General features: G+C 52.6%; 1 protein-coding gene across 8 annotated transcripts in view; it reads left to right on the top strand.

Annotated features, from left to right (window-relative positions):
* The window catches only part of TP73 (tumor protein p73), a 55,120-nt gene extending 49,287 nt beyond the window's left edge, over window positions 1–5,833 (top strand). For 3 of the 8 annotated variants that reach the window (XM_060141639.1, XM_060141637.1, XM_060141644.1), the window contains 5 exons: window positions 242–414; window positions 679–723; window positions 963–1,051; window positions 1,186–1,279; window positions 2,639–5,833. In XM_060141639.1, the coding sequence (XP_059997622.1) occupies window positions 242–414; window positions 679–723; window positions 963–1,051; window positions 1,186–1,279; window positions 2,639–3,147 (910 nt within the window). In that variant the 3' untranslated portion in view covers window positions 3,148–5,833. Of the gene's footprint in view, window positions 1–241; window positions 415–678; window positions 818–962; window positions 1,052–1,185; window positions 1,280–2,638 lie in introns of all 8 variants that reach the window. The other 5 variants (XM_060141640.1, XM_060141638.1, XM_060141645.1 and 2 more) reach the window with 4 other exon arrangements.
* The last annotated feature ends 19,028 nt before the right edge of the window (window positions 5,834–24,861 follow it).

Genomic DNA, 24,861 nt, shown 5'->3' with positions numbered 1-24,861 from the left:
TGAAGGCGAGGGGCGGTGGTGGGAGGGACGCCGACCCACCAAGAGCGGGGCCGGTTCCAGGGGCCCCACCCCCTCCCACCCATCGCCCGGGTCCTGCCTGCCAGCGGGCCCGTGGCCAAGTGTGGCCACCGTCCGGCAGGGAGGCTGGGCGCGGAGGCGGGCGCTCTGACACCTCAGCACAGGGCGGGGGCTCCAGGCCCCCGCAGCAGGGGGGCTTTACATGTGGAGGTGCTTCTTACAGACCCCAGCTGTCCCTTCCAAGCAGGGGCCACCTGCAGCCTCCGTCCTATGGGCCCGTCCTCTCGCCCGTGAGCAAAGCGCACGGGGCTGTCAACAAGCTGCCCTCCGTCAACCAGCTGGTGGGCCAGCCTCCCCTGCACGGCTCGGCGGCCGCGCCCAGCCTGGGGCCCATGGGTGAGTGGCGCGGGCAGCGTGGCCGGGATGGGCGGGGAGGCCCAGCGGGCGGCCGGGCTCCAGACTCCCCAGCTCAGGGCCACGCGGGGCTCTCGATGGCTGCTCCCTCCAGCAGCTCCCGCCCAGGAACAGGAGGCCCGGCCACGGACGGTCTCGTCTGTCCACTCCCGGTCTTGGGGAGGGCCGAGCGTTACGAGCCTGCCCCGCACAGCCTGGGACGCCCGGCCCGGCCCCCTCTGACCGTCCCACCTGCCTCCCACCCAGGCCCCGGGATACTCAACAACCACGGCCACGCCCTGCCAGCCAACGGTGAGATAAACGGCGGCCCCAGCTCCCAGTCCATGGTCTCGGGGTCCCACTGTACCCCGCCACCCCCCTACCACGCCGACCCCAGCCTGGTCAGGTACGTGGGCCGCTGCCGGCCACTGCCACTCACCCACTAACCTCAGCCCTGGTGGCCCCTGGTCGCCTGGCCCCCAGCCGGGGGGCGGTCTCTGCCTGCTGCCCCTCGCAGCCTGTGCTCTAACGCTCTGCCGTCTTGAGAACAGACAGGGGCAGAGGGATGTCGGGAGTGAGCATCCAGCAGGTGCTCGGAGGGAGAGCAAAAAAGCCAGGGGTTCCTGGAGGCTGTGCCCCGGTGAGCGCGTCCCCGGCACCGCGGCCACCGGCGGCCAGGGGCGACCTGTGGGGTGGCCAGTTCCCACCCAGACGGGCCGCACAGCCAGGTTCTTAGAAGTTAATGCTGCTTTATTTCCCCAATTCTCTCTGCAGTTTTTTAACAGGCTTGGGGTGTCCAAACTGCATCGAGTATTTCACCTCCCAGGGGTTACAGAACATTTACCACCTGCAGAACCTAACGATAGAGGTAACGGCCCCGGCAGGGCAGGTGCAGGGAGCCCACCCCCAGACCAGCGCAGGGCCCTGTCCGCGGGGCAGGGAGCTTTCTCCCCTTGCTGGGGCAGTCCCTCCGTGTCCTGTCCTCCCCGTGTAAGGGAGGGCTGGAGAATTTGGAAAACCTTCCCACCGGCAGCCCGATCTATGTGCTGACATCCAGCTCCATGCGGCTGGACGGGACTCGCCGGGGCCCCTCATTTGGACTTGAGTCTTGTCTCCTGTGACCCGGCTGCCTTTGATTTGGGGGACTGGCTGTCTCCAAGGCACGAAGAAGTGCAGAAGGCGAAGGCCGGAAGGGTCCTTGGGCTGGTCCAGTTCAGTGCCATTTACACAGGGAGAAGCTGAAGCCCAAACTGCTTGCCGTGTACGCACAGCAACTGAATGTCTGGTCCAGGATGTGCGGGGTACAAGTGCCCCACCCTTGGCATCCTGACCCCTGACCTCACAGCCAGGCCTTGTCTTTAGGTTAAACAAGAGTCCCAGCAACGAGCACTCGTAGCCTGGTGTTGCCTTGAGTGTAATGACTAGTAGCCAGAGCCCGGGAGACACAGCTGTCGGCCGGATCCTGGGGGGCTCCAGCTCAGCGGGCTGGAGTCTCCGCAGCCCCTGCTCTGCAGCTGGCTCCGGGTCAGAGGCCCGTCCAGGCTCGTGCCCAGCCAAGGCCACAGGGCAGAGATGCGGGTTTGCCAGAGGGAGCTGGGGCCAGTGGCTCAGAGGGCTGCCTTGTTGTGTGTCCACTAACGCCCTCCCTAGGGAACAACCCCCCTTGTTCCAGGCAGCTAACCCCTACTGGGCTAGCTCAGTGCATGTTAACCCTGCCTCACCAGCAGATGCTGTGCCTGGCCGGCGGGGTGGGGAGGGAGCGGGCGACAGGAGCCTGAGAATCTGCTCTGCCCTTGCTGGGGGCGGGGGGGGGGGCCCGCCCGCCCTCTAGGTTCCGGCGTGCGGGGAAAGGGGAGCTCCATCTGTCACGCTGACTGTGCTCAGGGCCCAGGAGTGGCCTCAGCACCGCCCCCCCCACCCCCCACCCCCCGGCCCCACACGTCACTTCTTAGCTCTCCTGCCACCTGTCTGGGGCAGAATTCAGTGCGGCCAGACCACCAGGCACAGGGCAGGCCCAGCACTGCCCCTCGTCCGAACGCACTATCTGCTTCCCCCGCACCGTCCAGTGCCTGGACAGGTGGCCCTTGGGGTGTGGGTTCCTCGCCTCCCTCCTGGTGGTCCCACGATGGCTGTGCGGGGGCAGGCGGAGGCCCTGGCGGGAGGGGGAGAGGGCAGAGTCTGCCGCTGAGCCCTCTGACGGGGGCGGCCGTGTGCGCTACGCTTGCAGGACCTGGGGGCCCTGAAGATCCCGGACCAGCACCGAATGACCATCTGGAGGGGCCTCCAGGACCTGAAGCAGAGCCACGACTATGGCGCGCAGCAGCTGATCCGCTCCAGCAGCAACGCGGCCACCATCGCCATCGGGGGCTCGGGGGAGCTGCAGCGGCAGCGGGTCATGGAGGCCGTGCACTTCCGCGTGCGCCACACCATCACCATCCCCAACCGCGGGGGCCCGGCTGGGGGTGCGGGGCCCGACGAGTGGGCCGACTTCGGCTTCGACCTCCCAGACTGCAAGTCCCGCAAACAGTCCATCAAAGAGGAGTTCACGGAGAGCGAGGCCAACTGAGGTGGGGCCGGCACATCCAGGGCCCCCCTGACCTGGTGCTAGCGACCCAGAGAGCAGAGAGCCCCGGGAGCCGTGCTGGATGTCTGCTTCCTTTTTGTCACCAACTGCCTTGGGAGGCAGGACCTCTGGGCTCTGCCGGGAAAGGGACTTGGGCAGGGGGATGCCCCTGAGGAGGGGCTCCCGGAGCTGCGCTGAAGATGCGCGCCCAGGACCCATCCTCCAGGGGTCCGGGGGGCCTCCCCCTCCCTGCCTTGCCTTCCTGGGGGCTCTGCTGACCGACTGCCAAAAAGTATTTTCCGATGCTCTGGCTCTGGGTAGCAACGCGGCTCGGTGCTCGTACCTAGACACTCCTGTTCTCGGGTCAAGGTTCCAGACCACATCTCTGCCTGAGGCTGTCCCTCTGCTGGTCTTGAGGGTCAGTCTGCCCTTGCACACCTGACCGCTGGTGCAAAGCCTACTGCAGCCACCTCCCACTTCCTGCCCCAAACAAAAACCAGAGTTTCACTGGAATCGGGGAGGCAAGGAAACTCCTGGTCGGCGGCCTCCAGCCAGCACCCATGCCAGCACCACTGGCTACAGCCCGTCTCTCCAGTGGCCGTCTTGGCATAGACCTGGACAGCAGGCTCCCCAGACCACTGGAAAGTGTCAGTATTTGATAAAATGACGCCCTTTTCTACATGGTGGGTGAGGCTTTTTTTTAATTAACTTCTGTTCTTAACATTCACGTTGGGTCAGCCTAGCGGGATGCCCGTCTTCCCAGGCCTGTGTAAACAAGATGGGCTAAGAAAGCCGAGGGGCAAACCAGGCGGGGTGCACACCAGGCAGGGGTAGGTCACTTGCTTCCGCGTGCGGGACGGGAGGCAGGCATAGGAGGGCAGAGCCCACCACCTGCAGCCGTGGCCCCACTCTGCTCCCTGGGAGGCCGGCTCTGTGCGGGAGAGGCCCTCCTGTCCTTGAGGGGACAGCACTGAGGCAGATGGAGGGGATCCAGGCCTTTACGGGACACCCCAAGGAGTCAGCGGGCTGGGGGGGGACAGCGTCAGCACCCTAGCTGGTGGGGACGGGACATTTCCATCTGCAAGAAGCCTTCTGAGCTGCTGTAGCCAGAGAACTTCAGGGCCGGAAACAAGACCACAGAGGGTGGTGGGAGAGGGGATGAAGCAACGCCCCTTGCTCCAGGCAGGTGGGATGAAGGGACTCCTGACTAATGTGTGCGCTGAGACGCTGCCTACTGCTTTCGTAGCATTTCTCTGTCCCTCACTCTGCCTGGGTCGCTGTGGTTAGTCCTGCGGTCTGGGCCCTGCTGTCCAAGGCCCCCAGGCCAGGGGGCGGTGCAGATGGAGCCCTAGTCGCCCTTTGGGGGTTTTCCTGTTGCTATAACCACCCCCTCAAGCCCCCGGCCCGGGGAGGTTAGGAAGCAGCGGACCTCACACAGGTCCACTCAGAAGCCGAGCTCTCAAGACTGGGTGTTCAAGTTCCAGTTCCCTTGTTAGGTTCCCAGGCTCTTCAGAGGCGGGCACTGGGCAGAGAGAGGGGTGTCAGCTGTACTAAGTGGCTCAGGGACCAGCCAGCAGGGGACGGAGCCCCAGGGCCAGCTCTGCCCCTGACCTGCTGGCAGGAGGCCTCCAGACCAGAGCTTCATCCTGGACATCGAGCGTAAACACTGCGCAGCAGCTCTACTTATTTGAAAAAGCATTTGTGCGAAGGCAGGTGCCTGTGTCCAGGGTAGCACCCCCTCCCCCCACCATGCGCTCCCTGGGGACCCCCTTGGGGGCGGAAGGGGGTGTCCTCAGCACCCAGGAGGCCCCGCCTGCAGCCAGACCTGAGAGCCACAGGGAACAGACCAACCGCCCCCTGGGAGGGGGGGCGGGCTCAGCTCCTGGGGGCCTGCAGTCGCCCGGCAACCCGGACACACGCCCTGGCGGCGCCTGACCGGCCGTTGCGCCGTCCCGTTTCCTCTTGACACCCTCACAAGGCCGCCCGACAAGGAAAGTGAAGCACAGAGCGCTGGCTCTGAGCCCTGGGTCACAGCCGCTGCCGTGGTGTCCGGCTCTTGCTCCAGTGGCACACGCTGGGCCCCCGAGTCGTGCCCCGTTGGGAGCTGCAGGCCCTTCCCCCAGCTCCCCTGGGGCCCACGAACCTGACGGAGGAGCAGCTGAGTGCCTGGGGCTCCCGGGACTGTCCCTCAGGCTCATCCTGTTGGCTGGTGGGGAGGCCACGGGGGCCCCAGGGTGCTCCCGAAGTCCGGGACGTGCGGGCACGGGCCGGGCGTACCCCCAACCCGGAGGAAGGGGAGACGCATCCTCCCAGAGGGCCCAGCACAGGCTCCCCGCCCCTTCGGCCCACGTGATGAGCCCCCGCGGCTCCTGGGCCTTTGCTCCTGGAGCTGACGGTGGAGCGGCCGTGAGAACTGAGCCGGTGGGGACTTCCTCGTGGTTGGAACACGCACAGCGACAGGAGCAAAGACGGGCTGCACGAAACTCAAAGATCACGAGAAGATAAACCTGTGAAGAGGCAAGAGGGAAGCGGCCAGGAGAGGGCTGGGCTGGGCCTCATGGACGCCGGCCGGGCTGAGCACAGCTGCCCCGTCCCAACCGGCTCCTCCCGGCCGCTGGGGGCGGTCACCCTGCCCAGGTTTGGGTGGCTTCTTCAGTGGCCCTGGTCCCCAACATGCAGGGACCAAGAACGCGGTGTCGCTGTCCCCTCGGACATGCCAGCCTTGCAGACACAAACACCTGCTTCTGTTTCATCGGTTAAAGTGCTTTAACGCTTTAAGGTTTAAAAAAACACCCACCCTGTCGTTAACGTCGGGCGATGCTTCTTCAGGCGGTACTGATGGATCTATCCCAACAATATTATTACCTTCTCTTGGGAATGTAACCTTGGGAAAATGTGGTATTTTTTTAGCTGTGTTTTGGTGGGAATTTTTGGTTTTGTAACATAATAAAGCACATGTTCCGATGACTGACACTTATGACTGAATCAGATACAAAGATGAGAGCACACATGACACAAACACACCCCAACACACACACCCAGCGGGCGCCCCATCTGGGTTTGTCCCGTGTTTTCGGTGAGTGTGATGCACCCCCAGGCACCATCCTCCCCTGCGCCTCAGAGCCGTGTGCCTCGCGGGGACCCGAGTCCAAGGACAGCCTGAGGACCGACACCCGGTTCTGTCCGAGCGCCGCCAGCTAAGCTCACGGGACTGGCTGCGGCCCAGCCACCTCAGGCCTCCTAAGAGCAGGGGCCGGGTCCGACTTTAGGAAGTCTTCGGGGCGTCCCTGTAGACAGTCCTCCAGCTGTTTCAAGCTGAAGTTCATGTTCCTCGCAAAACTCAGGAGCTCAGTTCAGCCCAGCTCAGGCTCCAGGGCACCGGGCATCATTCCGTCCCTCCAGGCCTCGGGTTTCTGGATGTCAGACCTGTGAATAAGGGACTGGGGACTTGGTACAGCAAAAGGAGGGCCCTCAAAACCCGTTCAACCTCGAGGTAGGCCAGGGTCTTTCTAGACGTGGGGCTGAAACCTAGCAGGACAAGGCGAGATGGAGCCCCGCCCACCTCCCTGGCCCCAGTTTCCTGGGTGGGGCTCTGGGTGCCCCCTTCTCCCCGCACCTCTCAGCCCCTTCCCCAGAGCCGACAACCTCATGTGACAGTGAGCTGTCCCTGCCCCACTGCAGTGACAGGAATCCGCATCACTGACGCCAGCACCTCAGGACTGGACGGGAACAAGAACTCGGGAAGCTTAATTAGAGACTGCCACCGCCATCACAACAGGGCCCTGAAACCAGCCCTTTGAGGGGTGAGCACGGTAATGCTAGTGTGTTCAGCACAAGGCGATTTTAATATCTTTGTTGAAAAAAAACCTTTTTTAAAAAAGTAGGGTACTTTTAAAATACACACTTACGTTCAAATATATAAAAACATCTCCCATAGGCTGACGTGTAATTTTTGGAAGATAACCTGGGTTCAGAGCAGACCTGGCACTTTGCAAGGCACTGGGCTCTGGGGACACGCCCCCGAGTAGCCACCAGGGAGCAGAGGAGGCCACGGCCCCTCGGGAGGAAACAGCATCCCCTCCTCTCCCCATGGGCACCCAAAGAGAAAGGCTATATATTCAGGCAAGAATTTAAAAAAATGATTCTTTAGTATCACATTTCCTAAGAATAGTGCTGCATTATATATTGTGCCCAAACTCACAGATGCTTCAAGAAAGTGGTTTGGTTTTTAAAGACGGCTACAACTGCCCCGAGGGCCCAGGGGAACCTGCAGCCCTGAGTGCATGGCACACGGTCTCAGATGCTGAACCAGCCTTCGCTTTGCTCACCACACAGAAGAGGAGCTGCTCAGGGCGGGAGCTGCAGCTTCCGGCCAGTTCACGAGGCCCAATTCCTGCCCTGCGTTCTTCCCAGGACCCCTGTGGAGGAGACCCTGCTGGAAGGGCGTCCCTCACTCACCAGGCCCAGGCTCCAAACAGAGCAGCAATGCCAACCTCTGCCTCCTGGCTCTGACATCATGTCCTAAGCAATCCCGTTACCCCAGTAACGAAACACACTCGGTCTCCAAAGGATAAGGTCACTAAAGGTCCCATCTCTCCCAGCATCGGGTACGTGGGGACGGGCTGTCAGATCTCAGGCAGGGCCCCGGGTTCGAGCCGCGCCGTGGCTCATGGTGCTTCTGTCTTGACTGCACGGGCCTCGATCGCTTCGTGCTGAAGGTCCATGGCTGACCGGCTCCACCAGGACTGCTGTGAGGCTGCGGCCACCTGGAGTGTCCCGACGAGCAGCTCTCCGGTGACTGCAGGAGCTTCTTCCCTTGGACAGTGTGTTTAAGCAGAGTTAGGGTGAAAAGCTAGACCCCAAGCAGGGACAGGACATTCCTTCTTTGTCTGGGGCCACGGGGCCATGGAGAGGTCACGGGCCTCCTGGGCTGGTGCGCCAGGAGGCCCACAGACTATTCTTGACACACCCCTCCCCCGGGGTCATCCGGTCTCCCTCCCCAGCCACTTTCTTCAAGGACAACTGAAATTCACCCGACCCCAGGAATGTGGAGTAACTATCGTGTCACAGGCTTCAGAGCTAAAACATTTCTGATGACGCTTCAGGCAACGGGGTGTATTTACACAACCCTAAAGGGACACCTACAGGACGGCACCTAAAATACATGCAGTGCCAATGATTATTTCAAACAAACAACTTTGGGGACTTCCCTGTGGTCCAGCAGTAAAGAATCCGCCTTCCAGGGCAGGGGATGTGGGTTTGATCCCTGGATGGGGAACTGAGATCTCACGTGCCGCGGGGCAACTAGGCGGCATGAGGATGGAGGGGGGATGAGGGCCAAGAGCACAGACGACTCATGGGCTTCACTCCAACAGGACGAGAGACGGGCCATCGAGCTCAGGGCCAAGCAGAACAGGACTCCTTGAGAGCCAGCAGTGCGACACAGCACGACAAGTCCCCCATGCCGGAGCCCCAGACGTGCTGTCCCAGGCGGGCTCTGGTCTCCCACACGCGCGGCTCCCGCACACCTGCTCAGCCAGCCGGCTGGGGAGCAGACGTCACCTTCAGTCCTGGCCCAAACACGCACACGGGTGAGCCTCGTGGGTGTCACCTACCACGTACGTTCCCAGGCAGCCTGGAGAGACCAGGACCCCGACCACAGCCATGGGCTGACCCTCGGGCCCCCCTCCCTGCCCCATCTCCTGCGGTTCAGGGTGACACAGCTGAGCCTGGGCCCCCCAGGGTGCCTCAGTCCCTGACCGGGCCCTTCTTCCCGCCCTCCCTCCGACGTCTGACCAGCTCTTACTGTGCGCGTCCGCTGCACTGGTGGCCCCGATGTCCCCACCTCCCTCGGGACTGCCCGAGGGTACTCACACCCTCAGGCAGTCCCCGGCCCTGGGACCTGCCACAACCCACAGAACGCCGCGGAAATGGTGCCGCGCCAGCTCAGGGCCCGAGCCTTGAGAGGCCCGGCTGCTTCCACTCTTGTGCCCTTGGGGGCCCTGAGATGCCGTCAGAAGTGGGGTCACCCTGCCGGGGAGACCCAAGGAGGGGCTGCCCTGAGACCACACAGAAGAGAACCCACGTGGGGCTTCCCTGGTGGCGCAGTGGTTGAGAGTCCGCCTGCCGATGCAGGGGACACGGGTTCGTGCCCCGGTCCAGGAGGATCCCACATGCCGCGGAGCAGCTGGGCCCGTGAGCCATGGCCGCTGGGCCTGCGCGTCCGGAGCCTGTGCTCCGCAACGGGAGAGGCCACAGCAGTGAGAGGCCTGCGTACCGCAAAAAAAAAAAAAAAAAAAAAAAGAGAACCCACGTGATTGCAAGACAGTTGCCGGCAGGCCACCAGCCAGCTGACTGCATTCGCTGGGAGCCCACGGGGAAGACCAGCAGAAGGGGCCCCGCTCAGGGGCGAGCGGCGCGTATCGCGGCTTCAGAGCATCCTCGGCCCCGGCCCCCACCCCCGCCTGCCCGGGATGCCGCCCACAGCGCCTCTGCGCGCCCCGCCGGCTGCCCTTTCCCTCGGACACGGGCCTTTGCCCCCTCAGAGGCTGCACACGGCCTGTCTCACGGCGGGGGCTGGAGGAACGTTTACTGAAAGAACGAATCTCTCAGTTCACAGATGTGAACTGCTTCTGGCTCGACACCTCTTTTAACAGAGCCTCTGGGGAGCAGCTGACGAGTGCAGTGAGGTCACCCGGCTCAGCCGCGACCCCTCGAAACCGTTTTTATGCATCATGTCCCGCATCACTTTACTCGCTCCTCAAATGGCTGGGGGCTGTGGCGTCCTGTACAGGGTCACCAACTGGGGCTACAGCCCAGATGCTGGGGGGAGGGCCTTGCGAGGAAAGCCGCACTCTCACCCGGGCAGGGGGTGCTCCCCAGGGCAAACATGGATTCTCCAGGCAATGCGCTGACAATGTCCACGTCAATGTCCACGTCAATGTGCACGTCAATGTCCACGTCAATGTCCACGTCATGCACGGCAACGCTGTAGAAAATCCTACCTGGACACAAGGGGGAGCCCCCCTGGCATCCGGAGCGTGGCTACGGGCGCTCCCCACCGTGCGTCCCCGACCTGACGTCCTCAGGAAACCCGGAGAGGCTCCTGGGTACAGACTGCTGACGGCAGTGACCTGAGGGACCCTCCCCGGGGCATGGCCATCTCGGACCTTCTTGTGCAGGAACTGGAGAGCCGGGTCAGAGGACCTGGAAGGCAAGGATGGACACCAGGCAGCCCCGTCCCCACTGCCCATCTACCGGAGAAGTGCATCTGGCCAGCTGGGCTCTGGGCCACGGCCCTCAAAACCTTCCCAAACACGTACATTCTGATGGGCTACTAACAGCCCTGTCCATGGGGTGCAGCAAGGCGGCAGGCAGCACGCCAGCCACTTTACTTAAATCCCAACCCCATCCTTTTTGCATCCCGATGTTCCAAACCCTGTGTGGTCTCTGGGATGAGATACAGGCTGCTGACTTCGGTAGCTGCCCCCATTTCAGATCGTGAGCTCCTGGGAGCAAAGGCCTTTCTGCTTCTCCCCCAGTTACACCAGCATGGCTTCTGGCAATGAGGAAACACTTGCTACACTCTGGTCCAGCAGCAATCAGGTGACCTGAAGTATGTGCATCTTGAGGAAGACAGAATCGGCCCCAGAGGGCAGCCCACAGTCGCAACACAGGCTTGGACTGTGGCTGGACTCCCCCCACCCACCCCCCAGAAGTCTGCTTTTCTCCCATGTGACACCCTCCTACTACCGGGTCTCTTCCTTCCTTTCTTTTCTTTCTTTCCTTTCTTACTTCCTTCCTTCCTTTCTTTCTTTTTCTCTTTCTTTCTTTCTTTCCTTTTCTTTTTCTTTCTTTCTTTCTTGCTTTCTTTCTTTCTTTCCTTTTCTTCCTTCCTCCCTCCCTCCCTCCCTCCTTTCTTTCTTTCTTTCTTTCTTTCTTTCTTTCTTTCTTTCTTTCTTTCTTCCTTCCTTCCTTCCTTCCTTCCTTCCTTCCTTCCTTCCTTCTCCTTCCTCCCTTTCAACTGTGCCATGCAGCATGTGGAATCTTAGTTCCCCAACCAGGGATTGAACCCACAGCCCTTGCAGTGGAAGCATGGAACCTTAACCACTGGACTGCCAGGGAAGTCCCTACCAGGTCTCTTTAGAACAAGTAATAGCCAAACAAAAAAGTCAATAATTATATCTATCCCTCACTCCTGGAAATGAGAATCTCATTTAGAAATTGCAGGTTAGTATTTTTTAAAAAGTACTATGAGTATTTCACATAATTTTATTTTAAACATTTAAAAATCGCTAGGAGGATGCTCTTATTTGTAAAATACACAGACCAGAGGCCTGCTGCACCTGTCAGCCTCATCAAAGCTGGACCCTGCCATCTGCCCGTCCAAGCAGGGCAGGCTCTCGCAGAGCACGCCCTTCCCTGGAGATCGCAAGCAGGGAAGCAAGGGTCACAGCACGGAGAGTGGAAGGCCACAGACTGGAACCCCAGCCTGCTTTTCTCTACAGCCACAGACCACCCTGGGCTGGGCAGCTGTCACCCAGAGCCTTATTCCTGGTGAGCAAAGTCGGGCACACTGCTTTAACAGGACAGGACAAGGCAGGGGAAAAATTACATCCACCTCAAAATTTGTAAATGCAGATGTAATTTCTATCAGTATTTCTCAAACTTGAATAAGATACAGACAACTTGAAAAAGAAATTCTCACGAATTCCCAACATTGACAAATTATTTTAAATATAACCTACATAACATAAAACCAGGCACTAATTCCTCTTTTTTCAAAAAATATTTTTAAAATTTATTTTATTTATTCTTTTTTTTTTTTTTTTGTGGCTGCATTGGCTCTTCGTTGCTACGCACGGGCTTCCTCTAGTTGAGGCGAGCGGGGGCTACTCTTCGTTGCGGCGCACAGGCTTCTCATTGCGGTGGCTTCTCTTGTTGTGGAGCACGGGCTCTAGGTGCACGGGCTTCAGTAGTTGTGGTACGTGGGCTTCAGTAGTTGTGGCTTGCGGGCTCTAGAGTGCAGGCTCAGTAGTTGCGGCGCACGGGCTTAGTTGCTCCACGGCATGTGAGATCTTTCTGGACAAGGGCTCAAACCCATGTCCCCTGAGTTGACAGGCGGATTCTCAACCATTGCACCACCAAGGAAACCCCACTAATTCCTCTTATATAATTAAATTAAAACTATTCTATAAACTAAACATAATATCACAAAACCAACTAAATCCAAATACACATCTCTCTGATGTGCAGATGCTCTGCCCCTGCAGAGTGGCTGTCATTCCGCCAGCGTCCACAGGGAATTTCAATGGATGAACTCCTGACTGAGGCCTCCGACTCCCTGCTGCTTTTCTCCATTCAAACTGCTGCAGGTGCTTCCCTGGGGCCAAGGGCACCACTTACAACAGAATCCCAAGACAATGAAAGTCTATGTCTTTTTTTTTTTTCCTGTGATACACGGGCCTCTCACTGTCGTGGCCTCTCCCGTTGCGGAGCACAGGCTCCGGACACGCAGGCTCAGCGGCCATGGCTCACGGGCCCAGCCGCTCCGCGGCATGTGGGATCCTCCCGGACCGGGGCATGAACCCACGTCCCCTGCATTGGCAGGCGGACTCTCAACCACTGCGCCACCAGGGGAGCCCAAAGTCTATGTTTTGATGCCAGCATGTTGATGGACTCGACAGCCTGGACACTGAGATTGTGTCATTATTGGCTACGAAGTGGTCACCCAGAGCAATGACAAGAACTAACATTCGTGCCTGAGCACTTACTGTTAAGGGGGCGCTGCTGACACAGGGACCAGCTTCCTTTTCTCTAATGCGGCCGAGGGTGAGAAAGGCACCCAGGGTCACACGACTCTCAAGGGACCGAGCCAGGGTGGGACCCTGCAGAGTGGCTTGAATCTGTGGCCCCTATGGATGACCAAATGTGGTCTCATTTTCTGAGATCACCAAAGTGCAAATGCCGAATGATGAACCTCTGAGGACGATGCCAGGCCTCAAAGAGAAGCACCCAGCATGAGAGGCACAGAGGCCCATTTTGTAGGTGAACACTCCTGTCCCCAGAATGGGCCAGGAAGTCAGTCCCAGGGGTGGGGACACTTCTGGGAGAAGCATTATCTGTGGCCTTAAGCAAGGATCCCTGAAACGTTCCTAAAACTTCTTTTCCACAAGCAACTGTCAGCCTGTAGTTCCTGAATAAAAGTTTATGACTTCAGAGCCTTAACTCAGCTCCTTTTGTAGAATACGGAAATCTTCAGCTTAGGAAGTGACAGTGACCTTGCTTCTATCTTAAGAGACAAGGGTTGGCAAACCAGAGCTGGTCTCTGTTTTGGACAGCCTGGGGCGCTGAGAATGCTCTTCACGTTAAAGAGAAATGAGTGCCTATTCTACACAAACACTTCCAGAAAAAGTGAAGAGGGGAACACACCCAACTCATTCCATGGGGCAAGCATTACCCTGAAACCAAAACCAGTTAAAGATATTACCAAACAACAACAACAACAACAACTATAGAGGAATACCTCTCATGAATGCAGACAAAAATTCTTTAAAAATTTAGCAAATGGAATCCAAAAATGTATAAAAAAGGGTAATACAGCAGGATCCAGGGGGCTTATCCCAGGAATGCAAGGCTGGTTCGACATTAGATCAATCATCCATGAGCTCAACTGGTGCAGAAAATGCACTTGACAAAATTCAGCCTCCAGTCCCGATGAAAACTCTCAGCAAAGTGGGAACAGAAGGCAATTATCTCAACCTGATAGAGCTTACAGCTGGCATCGCACCCATGGTGAAAGGCAGAATGCTTCAGCCCTAGGGCTGGGCACAAAAGGAGGCTCTCATCACTCCTATCCTACATCACATGGCAGGTCCTTGCTAGTGCAATTAGGCAAGAAAAAGAAGCACACTGGCTAGAAAGGAGGAAAACTGTCTCTATTCACAAACAACACGGTTGTCAACACAGAAAATCACAGAGAATCCACAACAAAGGAAGGGAAACAAGTGAGTTTAGTAAGATCACAGAATTCAAGGTCAGTTATACAAAAATCAATTGTACTTCTATATACTAGCGATGAAAAACTAAAAATGGAAAATAAAAAAGTACCATCTGCAACAGCACCAAAAATTCTAACAAAACACGCATAAGATCTGAACACTGAAAAGTACACAACAGTGATGAAAGTAATCAAAGACGACCTAGATAAATGCAGAGATAGGTCATGACCCACTATCATGAAGATGTCAACTCTCCCCAGACTGATCTACAAATTTGAGGCAATTCCAATCAAAATGCTAACAGGATTTTTGCTGTAGAAACCAGCAAGGTGATTCTAAAGTTTACATGGAATGGGAAAGGATCTAGAATAAGCAAAACAACGTTGAAAGTGAACAAATTGGAGGGCTCAGGCTACCTCATTTCACTCCAACTTACTGGACAGCTGTAGTAATCAAGATACCGTGGTGTTGGGGAAGGAATAGGCAAATGGATCAAAGGACCAGAAGAGAGATGAATTTTTGACGAAAGTACAGAGACAACTCTGGGGAGAAAGGAGTCACTTCCAGAGCATCCCAGCATCCTGTTGCCAGTTTGCCATCAAGGTGACTATGGTGGCAGAGCCTTCCCAACCAGGTGTCCTGACCCCAGATCATGGGCAGCTTCCTGCTTCTTTGCCTTCCTGGATGCGGTGGAGGTGAGTTCTGAAGTCACTCCACCCAGAGCAGCAGTCACTAATCCTTCCAATGATTGTTCTTTATACTAAGTCTCCTGATGCTTAGAATATCTGCTTTCTATACTAACCCCCGAACGACACAAAGACCAAAAATGATTGGGAGTCTGGAAGAGATACTTGCAAATGCATGTTCATGGCAGCATTATTCACAAGAACCAAGATGTGGAATCAACCCAAGTGCCCACTGATGGACGCCATTTGGATAAACAAAATGTGGTCCATCCATACAATGGGATATTATCCAGCCCTAAAAAGGAACGAATATCTGATCACAACTTGAACACAAGCAGCCCCTCTCTATTTAAAGAGCTTTCTGGAAAGCCAATGACTCCTTCTGCATGGCTGGGAAATGCCTTAGCTGGGTTAATCCGGGCCAGGCATAAAACCAGGGCTCTGTTTACAGAAAGCAAGTGATATTGGATAAGCAGCTGCCCTTTGGTGATCAGGTCCTATTTCTAGATTTTGAATGCAGGATGCATTCATGGGTCACAGCTGAGTAAAAATAAAGGTGAAGACAAAATATCTTGGGTCAGGGGCTAATCTCCAAGGGGGCAGAGATCTCGTTTTTACCCCACTGTCCCTAGATCCCAAACAAGCCTGGTGTTTTTTTAACTGGCTGACCTTAAGTATTTACTGAATTAAAGTTTGAAAATAAGCTGGAATGTTCTCAGTGTTTAACTGCATTTTTCATCAGAAAGTCTTAAAAGCCAGAAATGATATTCATTCATTTGACCAAATACTCCTACATGCCAGGCATGTTTTAAGTGCCCTGAGGCTGGGTAATGAGGTCTGGAGAGCATCCTGCACTGAATATTGCTGACAGGGGGTAGTTGTTATGGGTTGAATCCTTTCTTCTAAAAAATTCACATGTTGAAGCCCTAACCCCCAGGACCTGTGAGTGTGATCTTATTAGGAAATAGGGTCGTTGCAGATGTAAATGGTTGAGTTAAGATGAAGTTACACTGGAGTAGGGTGGGTCTCTAGTCCAACAAGACTGGTGTCCTTAGAAAAGGCGGAAATTTGGACACAGACACACACACTGGGAAACGCCGTGTGAAGGGGAAGCAGAGATGGGGATGATGCTTCTAAGAAGCCAAGGAGGGCCAAGGAGGGCCAAGAATCACCAACAAACCACGAGAGGCTAGGAGAGAGGCCTGGAAGCGTCCCCTCCACAGCCTCAGAAGGAACCAGCCCTACCGACATCTTGATCGTGGACTTCTGGTCTCCAGAACTGAGAGAGAATAACTCTCTGCTGTGTAAGCCCAGTCTGTGGTGCTGTGATGCGGCAGCCCCAGGAAACCAGTACAGTAACACCTGCCACTGGGGATTCTGGCTCCATCCTAGAGCTCTGACACCTTCTAAATGGTCCTCTATCATGAGAAGCGCAGGCCTCAAGGATCTGGCCTCTGTTGCTCTTGAGTAAGCCAACCTCGCTTTCACCCTCAGCTGATGAACTGCTTGCTCTGCGGGGGACACTCTCCTCCACACTTCTGCTTTCTGCCTCTATGAGTTTGACAACACTAGGGACCTCCTATAAGTGCAATCATGCAGTATTCATCCTTCTGTGACTGACTCACTTCACTCAGCGTCATGTCTTCATAGTTCATCTATGTTGTAGCAGGTGTCAGAACTTCCTTCTTTTTAAGGCTGAACAATATTCCGTTGTATGGAGGGACCACATTTTGCTTATTCATTTGTTTGTCAGTGGACACTTGGGTTGCTTCTACCTTTTGGCTGTCGTGAGTAAAGCTGCCATGACACAGGCATGCAAATATCTTCTGCACATTTTCGTCCCTCCCAAAGTGATTAGGATTCTATTTGAGCTCTACATTAACAAAGAGCCAATCCTGCTGTCCATCTTTTCCTATGACCTCTGGGTTGCAGAGAGAAAGGACCGAGTGGATCTGGTTTTTCTTCGTATCTCCACTGGGAGCGCTGAGCCTGACACACGGGAGATATACTTTGCTGTCATGGGAGAGGAAGGATGACAGGAAACTTGCTGAGGGCTCGCAGAGATTAGGGGAAATATGGTGTGTTAAGCACTGATCTTGCACATTTTATCGGTGGATTTTTGGTGTGAATCTGTAAAAATGAAATTGCTTATTACTGCATCATGTGAAAATGTCTCCATGGATTCTCAGTAAATGTGAAGGCCTTGTCTAGGGTACACTGACTTACTATACAGGCCACGCAGCAGGGATGAATTACATTTCTGGAGGCACCAGAAGAGAGGCAGGGAGCCCTTCTCAAGAGAGTCTGAACAGTTACAAGAGGCATGGACCGCTGCCAGTGGTGAAACCTAGGCTTCATGTGGCCACCTCAGGAGCGTGACAGTTTATGCCACCTCCGTGTAGAGTCCGGGGCAGAGAGAAAGCCAGAAGACACAGAGCAGAGAAGAAGATAATCCAGCAGTGGTGGGAAGTGAAAAACTGCTTGGAGAACAGGAAGCACCCGGACCTGGTGAATGGGAATCAGCTCCCCAGGCAACTCTCAAGCAGAGAGCCAGGGAGGGGCCGTTATGCTCATCTGCCTGAAAAGCTCACTTGCCCCCTATTCACCTGGCCTAAGCCCTCCCATCCTTCAGGACTCTCCTTCCGCGTGCCTCCTACAGGAAGCTCTTCAGGAACCTCCTTGCCCCGCTCACCCCCAAGACGGTGGGAGGCCCCTCTTAGGGGTGAGTGTGGACTCTCAGGCCCACCCCCATCACAGCTCTGTTCACGCCCTGCTGGGTCCACGGGATCTGGTTCCCCAAGATGGCCAATCTTCATTTGTTTCCTGGGGCCACCATAATAAAGTACTACAGACTGGGGGGCTTAAACAACAGGAATTTATTCCTTCACAGTTCCAGAGGCCAGAAGTCGAAAATCAAGGTAGGGCTGTGCTCCCTCTGAAGCCAGAGGGTCCTCCCTTGCTTCTCCCTAGTTCTGCTGCCAATAGTTAGTGTTCCCTGTGGTCACATCACTCCAACCCTTCATCTTCATGTGGCCTCTTCCCTCTGCATCTCTGTCTAAATTCCCTTTTTTATAAGGACACCAATCCCATGGGGCTAGGGCCCATCCTAATGACCTCATTTTAACATGACCACCTCTGTAAAGACCCCATCTCCAAATCAGGTCACTTTCTGAGGTCCTGAGGGTTAAAGACTTTTAACATATCTTTCTGGGTGGGACACAACTCAGCCCAGAACAGTAGGTCTGCATTTCCCCACCTGTTTTGTGATCAGGCATGGCCAGCTGACCGGCCTCGGTCTGTAAGATGTGAGCCTCAGGAAGAGGCATCACTTCCAGGCCAAAACGTTGCTCGCCGACATGAGACCTCAGAGTCCCTCGTTCCTGCGTCTGTGATCCAGATGCCAGTGACAGAGGCAGAGCCTCCAGCATCCTGGGTCCCTGACTAACTGCAATGGACAGAGACTCTCCTGGACCAAACAGGCTCCTCCGAGCCCTCTTCTCGACTAGGCTCCACCTTGGCCTCTCATGTCCATCCTTTTTGAGCCCAGTTTTAGCAAGAATCCTGCTAAGTTCAGTTTAACCAGAATCCCCTGACCCTTGGCATCTGACCAAATTCCGCTTTCCCTGACCTTTCCTGTCTGAGCCCTCGTATTTGAGTCCTTAGCCTGCCTTTAGCAAGAGTCCTGTTAGGCCAGTTTAGTAAGAATCCCCCTACTGGTTTTTTTTTTTTTTAAGTCTTTATTGAATTTGTTACAATATCGCTTCTGTTTTATGTTTTGGATTTTTGGCCACGAGGCATGTGGCATCTTAGCTCCCCGACCAGGGATCGAACCTGCACCCCCTGCACTGGAAGGTGAAGTTTTAACCACTGGACCGCCAGGGAAGTCCTAGAATCCCCCTACTCTTGATGTCTCCTCCTAGGAATTTTCCATCCACTGACCTCCTCACTCTGCCATTGGTTATAAATCCCCTGCTGTCTTTGCCGTATCGGGGGTTGAACTCAATCTCTCTCTCTTACTGCAATAGTCTTGAATAAAGTCTTCCTTATTGTTTTAACAAGTGTAGGAGTAATTTTTCTTTAACACAATCAGTGGTGTGCCTGCAAGGCCCTACATCGGACAGCTAGCACAAGTAAGAAAAAAAAGTTTGTATGTTCAGCCCCTGAGATGGGAGTTTGCTGACTGTCACAGCATAACTTGGTCTATCTCAATGATTCCACAGTGTCTAGGACAGTGCCTGGCACTTGGAAGACATTCAATAAGTGAGAATAAATGAAAAAACCAAAGGTGCCAAAGAGATAGAGAGGCAAATGTAAAACTAATTTGCTTTATGACCTCCTTGGTATCCAAATTGCTAACAATGATCTCGATGAAGGCTGCATTAATGACTATTATTACATAGGTCAGCATGATTAATCACCACTTTTGTTCATATTCTTAATTACTTAGGCAATCCAAATCCCTCTAAGACAGACAAAAAGATGATGATGATGGTGATGATGGTGATGATGGTGATGGTGATGGTGATGGTGACGGTGATGGTGATGGTGGTGATGGTGATGGTGATGATGGTGATGGTGATGGTGATGGTGGTGATGGTGATGATGGTGATGGTGATGGTGATGGTGATGATGGTGATGGTGACGGTGATGGGGATGGTGATGGTGGTGATGGTGGTGGTGAGCATGATGAAAATAATGATCATAAATAACAATAGCTAATCTTTACTGACTATATGCCATGCACTATGCTAACTCTTTACATATATTTCCTAAATAAATCCTCACAACTCTATGAGATAGGTAAATTTTTTTTTTTTTTTTTTTTTTTTTTTGCAGTTCGCAGGCCTCTCACTGCTGTGGCCTCTCCCACTGCTGAGCACAGGCTCCGGATGTGCAGGCTCAGCGGCCATGGCTCATGGGCCCAGCTGCTCCACGGCATGTGGGATCTTCCCGGACCGGGGCACGAACGCGTGTCCCCTGCATCGGCAGGCGGACTCTCAACCACTGCGCCACCAGGGAAGCCCCGAGATAGGTATAATTTTTATCTCCATTTTAGAGATGAGCAAATTGGCCCAGGGAGGGGAAGTGACTTGCCCAAGGGCATGCAGCTACTAATAACATTGGAGCTGGAATGTGAACTCAAGCAGTCAGGCTCCGGAGCTGCATTCTAACTGCCTTGCTGTACTGCCTTGGACCCAATCAAAACAGAACCTGGTATATATATGAGGGATAAATAACAAGTTCCTACTGTATAGCACAGGGAATTATATTCAATATCCTGTGACAAACCATAGTGGAAAAGAATATGGAAAAGAATATATATGTATAACTGAGTCGTTTTGCTGTACAGCAGAAATTAACACAACATTGTAAATCAACCATACTTCAATAAAAATTTTTTAAAAGTCTACGCTCCTATAGGGTAGCTCATAGTATTATATTTTTAAATATTATAAACCATGTTAATGAAAGCATGATCTTAGTAAATTAAATGCTTAATGATATAAAAAGCAATAACAAAATCCAACAACAGCAGAAGCCAGAATGTGGTGCATCACACGGGTAACTCTTGGACATCCTGTCCAGAAGCCACCCAATTGGACGAAGGGCAATGTAGGCAGGGCTGTTCAGAATATGGACCCCACAGTCAGGTGACCAAGGTGTGGGTCCCAGCTCTGCCCCTGACTCGCTGTGTGACATTGGGCGGGTTCTGTAAACTCTCTCTTCTTCAGTGTCTTCATCTGTAAAATGGGATCATACTCGTACCTACATCGTTGAGAAATATATGAGTTAATGTCTATAAAGCACAATTAAGAATTAACCTAGGAATCCTAGGTGTGAAGGAAAGATAAATGCTTCCTCATCAATTTCAATCGCAAACAGCCTGAGTCACCAGAACCCCTGAGACATACTTACCTAAGGGCTCAGCATGTTTACAATGTCTGCCCCACACTGACTCTTTTTCTTCAAAGGTAAATGGGTACCTTGCTGATGAAGGTAGCCTAGCTGCTAGGTCACCATGCCCCTCGAAGCCAACACCTGTCAACAGGGGAAGAAGGAAAACAAGTATATTCTGCATGGCTCCCTGCAGCTGCCCACTCATTTGATATCTCTCAGGATTATACTGTGAAGTAGTTTTCAGCATTCAATATTTAAAAAATTCTTCCCATGGGATTTTATTTCCCAGAAAAAGAAATCTCTTGCAGGTGATTTGTTACCTCTACGTCTATGAAGGCAACACACGCTATTTCCCAGATGTCACATTAAAAATCTGTCTCCACTCAGAATTGGCCACCAATGTTATCTTTTAGCTAGTATTTGGTCCAAAAAAGAAAATAAAGAGAAGATGCTTTGATGCCGCTCATTTCCTTGAGGAAGCACTTTCTCCTTTAAGGTTTTGAAAAGCAGTATTCAGACCAAGCTCAGCTAGTCCTTCCCACACTGTATCCAATGAACCATTTCTGCCTGGGTCCCCACAGCCCTGTGAGCTTGGGATGGTGGGTTGGGTGCTTGGGTCCTATTCATGGCCTAGTGCACTGTTTGCTTGGTGATCACCTGATAGGCAGTAATGTTGAGTGGATGGACAAAGTTCCTTCCTACACACCTGAGTCTCCACCACCATCTATGTTGTGTTAAACATTTACCTGCATTTTGCTTGGGTTCAAATGGAGGTACCCCCCTATCACACCCACAGGCTCTCCCTCCTGCCAGGAGCCCTTGCTTCTCCCATCTCAGCAGCTCTGGCCATTCTGGTGACTTTCCCAGGATCCCTCTTGTCTTAGTCTGCTCGGGCTGATATAATAAAATACCACTGGCTGGGCAGCTTCATCAGTAGACATTTATTCCTCACAGTTCTGGAGGCTGGAAGTCTGAGATGAGGGTGCCAGCTTGGTTGGGTTCTGGCTCAAAGATGCCACCTTCTCGCTGTGTCCTCACGTGGCCTTTCCTCAGCATGCATGCCGGAAAGAGATCTCTCATCCTTTCCTTCTGAGGGCGCTAATCCCATCATGGGCCCCACACTTCATGATCTCATCTAACCCTCATCACCTCCCAAAGGCCCTTCCCCCCAATACCATCATATTGGGGGTTAGGACCTTGACATATGAATTTTAGGGGGGCACATTCAGTCCATAGCACCTGCTCATGCTGGCCCATAGGCGGGCACACCAGGTGAGGGCCTTTCCACAAGGTCCTCCCTGCTGTTGGGCACCATGACTTATTCTTCAGTAGGTTTGCTGGAGGTCCATTTATGAGATCCTGGAGATATGTCCCAAATGGACCCAGGGGGCTCTGTTTCAGAATGGGGGAAGGAGCTCCTGTAAGAGGGACCCTCCTATGCCTCCCACAGAAAACAGCTACAAACTAGAGTAAAAAATGCAAAATATAACTACTGAGCATGCCTGAGGATAAAAACAGAAATATTTTGGAGGGGGGTAAAAATGTGGAGGAAGCGACTGGCATGGGTGCGTTCGCCTTTTGGTTGCTTTTCTCTGAGGAGAAGCACAGCTGCAGTGTAGGGTGGGGTGATGAAACGTCTGACAGGAAGGTCCCCCTCTGTGGTCCCTCTGGCTGAAGTAACCAGGGGAAAGAGCCAGGGAAAGCACGGCCATTGGACAGCAAAGGAGGAATGCCAGGAAGGAGAGCCAGATGAGGGCACCCTCAAACCCTGTGTATAAACACTGCCCAAGCCTCTAGCTGCCCTTCAAACTACACCTGCCTGGGACAGACGGAACAATCTGCACTGAGGTTGGAGCTGCTGTCCACTGCAGGTAAGACAGACTTGCAGTCTTAGTTTAGCCATGTGAGTCACCGCTAAAATGAAACCATCAACACTCTTCAGAGGAATATAACAGAACTCAGAGTCTCCACAGCATAACATTCACAACGTCTGGGATACAATCTAAAATTACTCTACCAGGAAAATGTGACCCACTCTGAAGGGAAGAAATTAACAGAGGGCAACCTCAAGATGACGCTGACATTGGAATTGTCAGACAAAGACTTAAAGCAGCTGTTATAATTATGCTTGGTTAGGCAAGTACTCTCCTAATGAATGAGGCAATAGGAGACCTCAGCTTATAAATAGAAAATATTGAAAAAAACAAATGGAAACTTTAGAACTGAAAAATATATATTTAAAAAAAACCTTTTAAATCACTGGGATTTAAAAATCCTGGAGTTTAATAGCAGACGATGAGAGAAGATGAGAGAGGTAAGAGGAAGTGAAGTTGAAGACAGGTCATTAGAAATTACCCAGTCTGAAGAAGAAGAAAAAAGATTTTGAAAAGTGAGAACCTTAGGGACTTGTGGGGCAATGTTAAAAGAGCTAAGATATGGGTAATTGGAGTCTCCAAAGAAGAAGAGAGAAAGGGACTGAAAAAATTGTTTAAAGAAATAATGACTGAAAACTTTTCAGTTTGGTAGAAAACATATATTTGTAGATTTAAGAGGTTAACAAAATCCAAAACAATGAACACGCACACACAAAATCATGCCTAGACACACCAGAGTCACATTGAAGCCAAAGATAAAAATAAAAATCTTGAAATCCACCTAGAGAAAAATTAAACATTACTTACAAGGGAACGACAATTTGCATAACCACAGGACCCTCATAGGAATTATAGGGACCAGAATCTAGAACACCTTTACGTGCTGAAAGAAAAGCCACTTGTCAACTAAGAGTTCTATGTTCACAAAAATGTCCTTCAAGAATCAAGGCAAAATAAATATATACCTAGAAGAAGGAAAACTGAGAGGATTTGTTTCCACTAGACCTGCATTGCAAGAGATGATCAATGAAGTTTTTCAGGCTGAAGGGAAATATATGTGTAAATACAAAAGACTATTTCTCCTCTTAATTTCTTTGAAACACTGTTAGAAGGAAAATTTATAACATTGTCTTATGAGACATACAGTATAAGTAGATGTAAAACTTATGACAACTATAGTTTAAAATATGGTGGGAGAGGGGTACGGATCCAATTGGGTGCAAGATTTCTATCTTTTTACGTAAAGTGGTACAATATTAACTTTACTGAACTGTGAAAAGTAAGGATGTGTATTGTGAAACCTAGAGCAACTTCTAAGATATAATGCAAAGAGGTGTATCTGAATGTTCAGCAGGTAAATTAAAATGGAATTCTATAAAATATTCAACAAATACAAAAAATAAAGAAAGAAGGATAGAGAACAAGAAACATGTGGGCAAAGAGAAAACAAATAATAAAACGGTAGGCCTAATCTAACCACATCAATAATTACGTTAAATATTAATGGGCTGAACACTGCAATTAAAGGAGATTATCAGAGTGAATAATAAGACAAGACCCAGCCATATGTTATTTATAAAAGATATAGTTTAAATATGACACAAGTAGATTGAAAATGAATGGATGGAAAAAAATACCATACAATGGGAGCATAATAAGGTAAGAGTGACTATGTTAATATCAGTAAAATAGTCTTTAAGGCCAAAAATATAAAAGAGAGAGACCTTTCATAAAGATAAAAGAATTGACTCATGAGGACGACATGACAGCCTTAAATGTGTATGTGCCCAATAATAGGTCCCTTAAACACATAAAGCAAAATTTACAGAACTGAAGGGGGAAATAGTTCCACACCATAGTTGGAATATTTCAATACCCCTTTCTCAGCAGATGATGGGGGAAAAGTCAGTAAGACAAAGAGGACCTTGGGAATTCCCTGGCAGTCCAGTGGTTAGGACCGGCCACTTTCACAGCAGGGGCCACAGGTTCGATCCTTGGTCTGGGAACTAAAATCCCGCTAGCTGCTAGCTGCAAGGTGCAGCCAAAAAAAAAAAAAAAAGGAAAAGACAAAGAGGATCTGACCAAGACCCTCGATCACCTTTACCAAATTGCTGTATGTAAAACACTACATCCAACAAATGAAGCAGGGTGGGATCGGAGGCTGCCTCTGACCCAGGGCTGAACCACTCAACAGACAGACTTGAGACCCTAGTACTGCAGAGGTATCAAAACATATGAAGAAGAAATTAGGAGAGAATTTAATAGATCCCAAAGAAAGCATTAATATAACATCTGGGAATGGTCAGTGTTTGATTTTCTTACGTTTATTTTGTGATGCAGGATCACCCTTGTACTGTCTTTGTCTCTAGTGACATGGGATACGAGGCACCAAAATCTTTGCAGTGTTGCCCCTCTCTCGCTCTCATTCA

This window comes from Lagenorhynchus albirostris, chromosome 2 (assembly GCF_949774975.1).
Source record: "Lagenorhynchus albirostris chromosome 2, mLagAlb1.1, whole genome shotgun sequence".
NCBI lineage: Eukaryota > Metazoa > Chordata > Mammalia > Artiodactyla > Delphinidae > Lagenorhynchus > Lagenorhynchus albirostris.
Note: the sequence above shows the minus strand (reverse complement) of the source record. Positions and strands in the feature narration are given on the sequence as shown.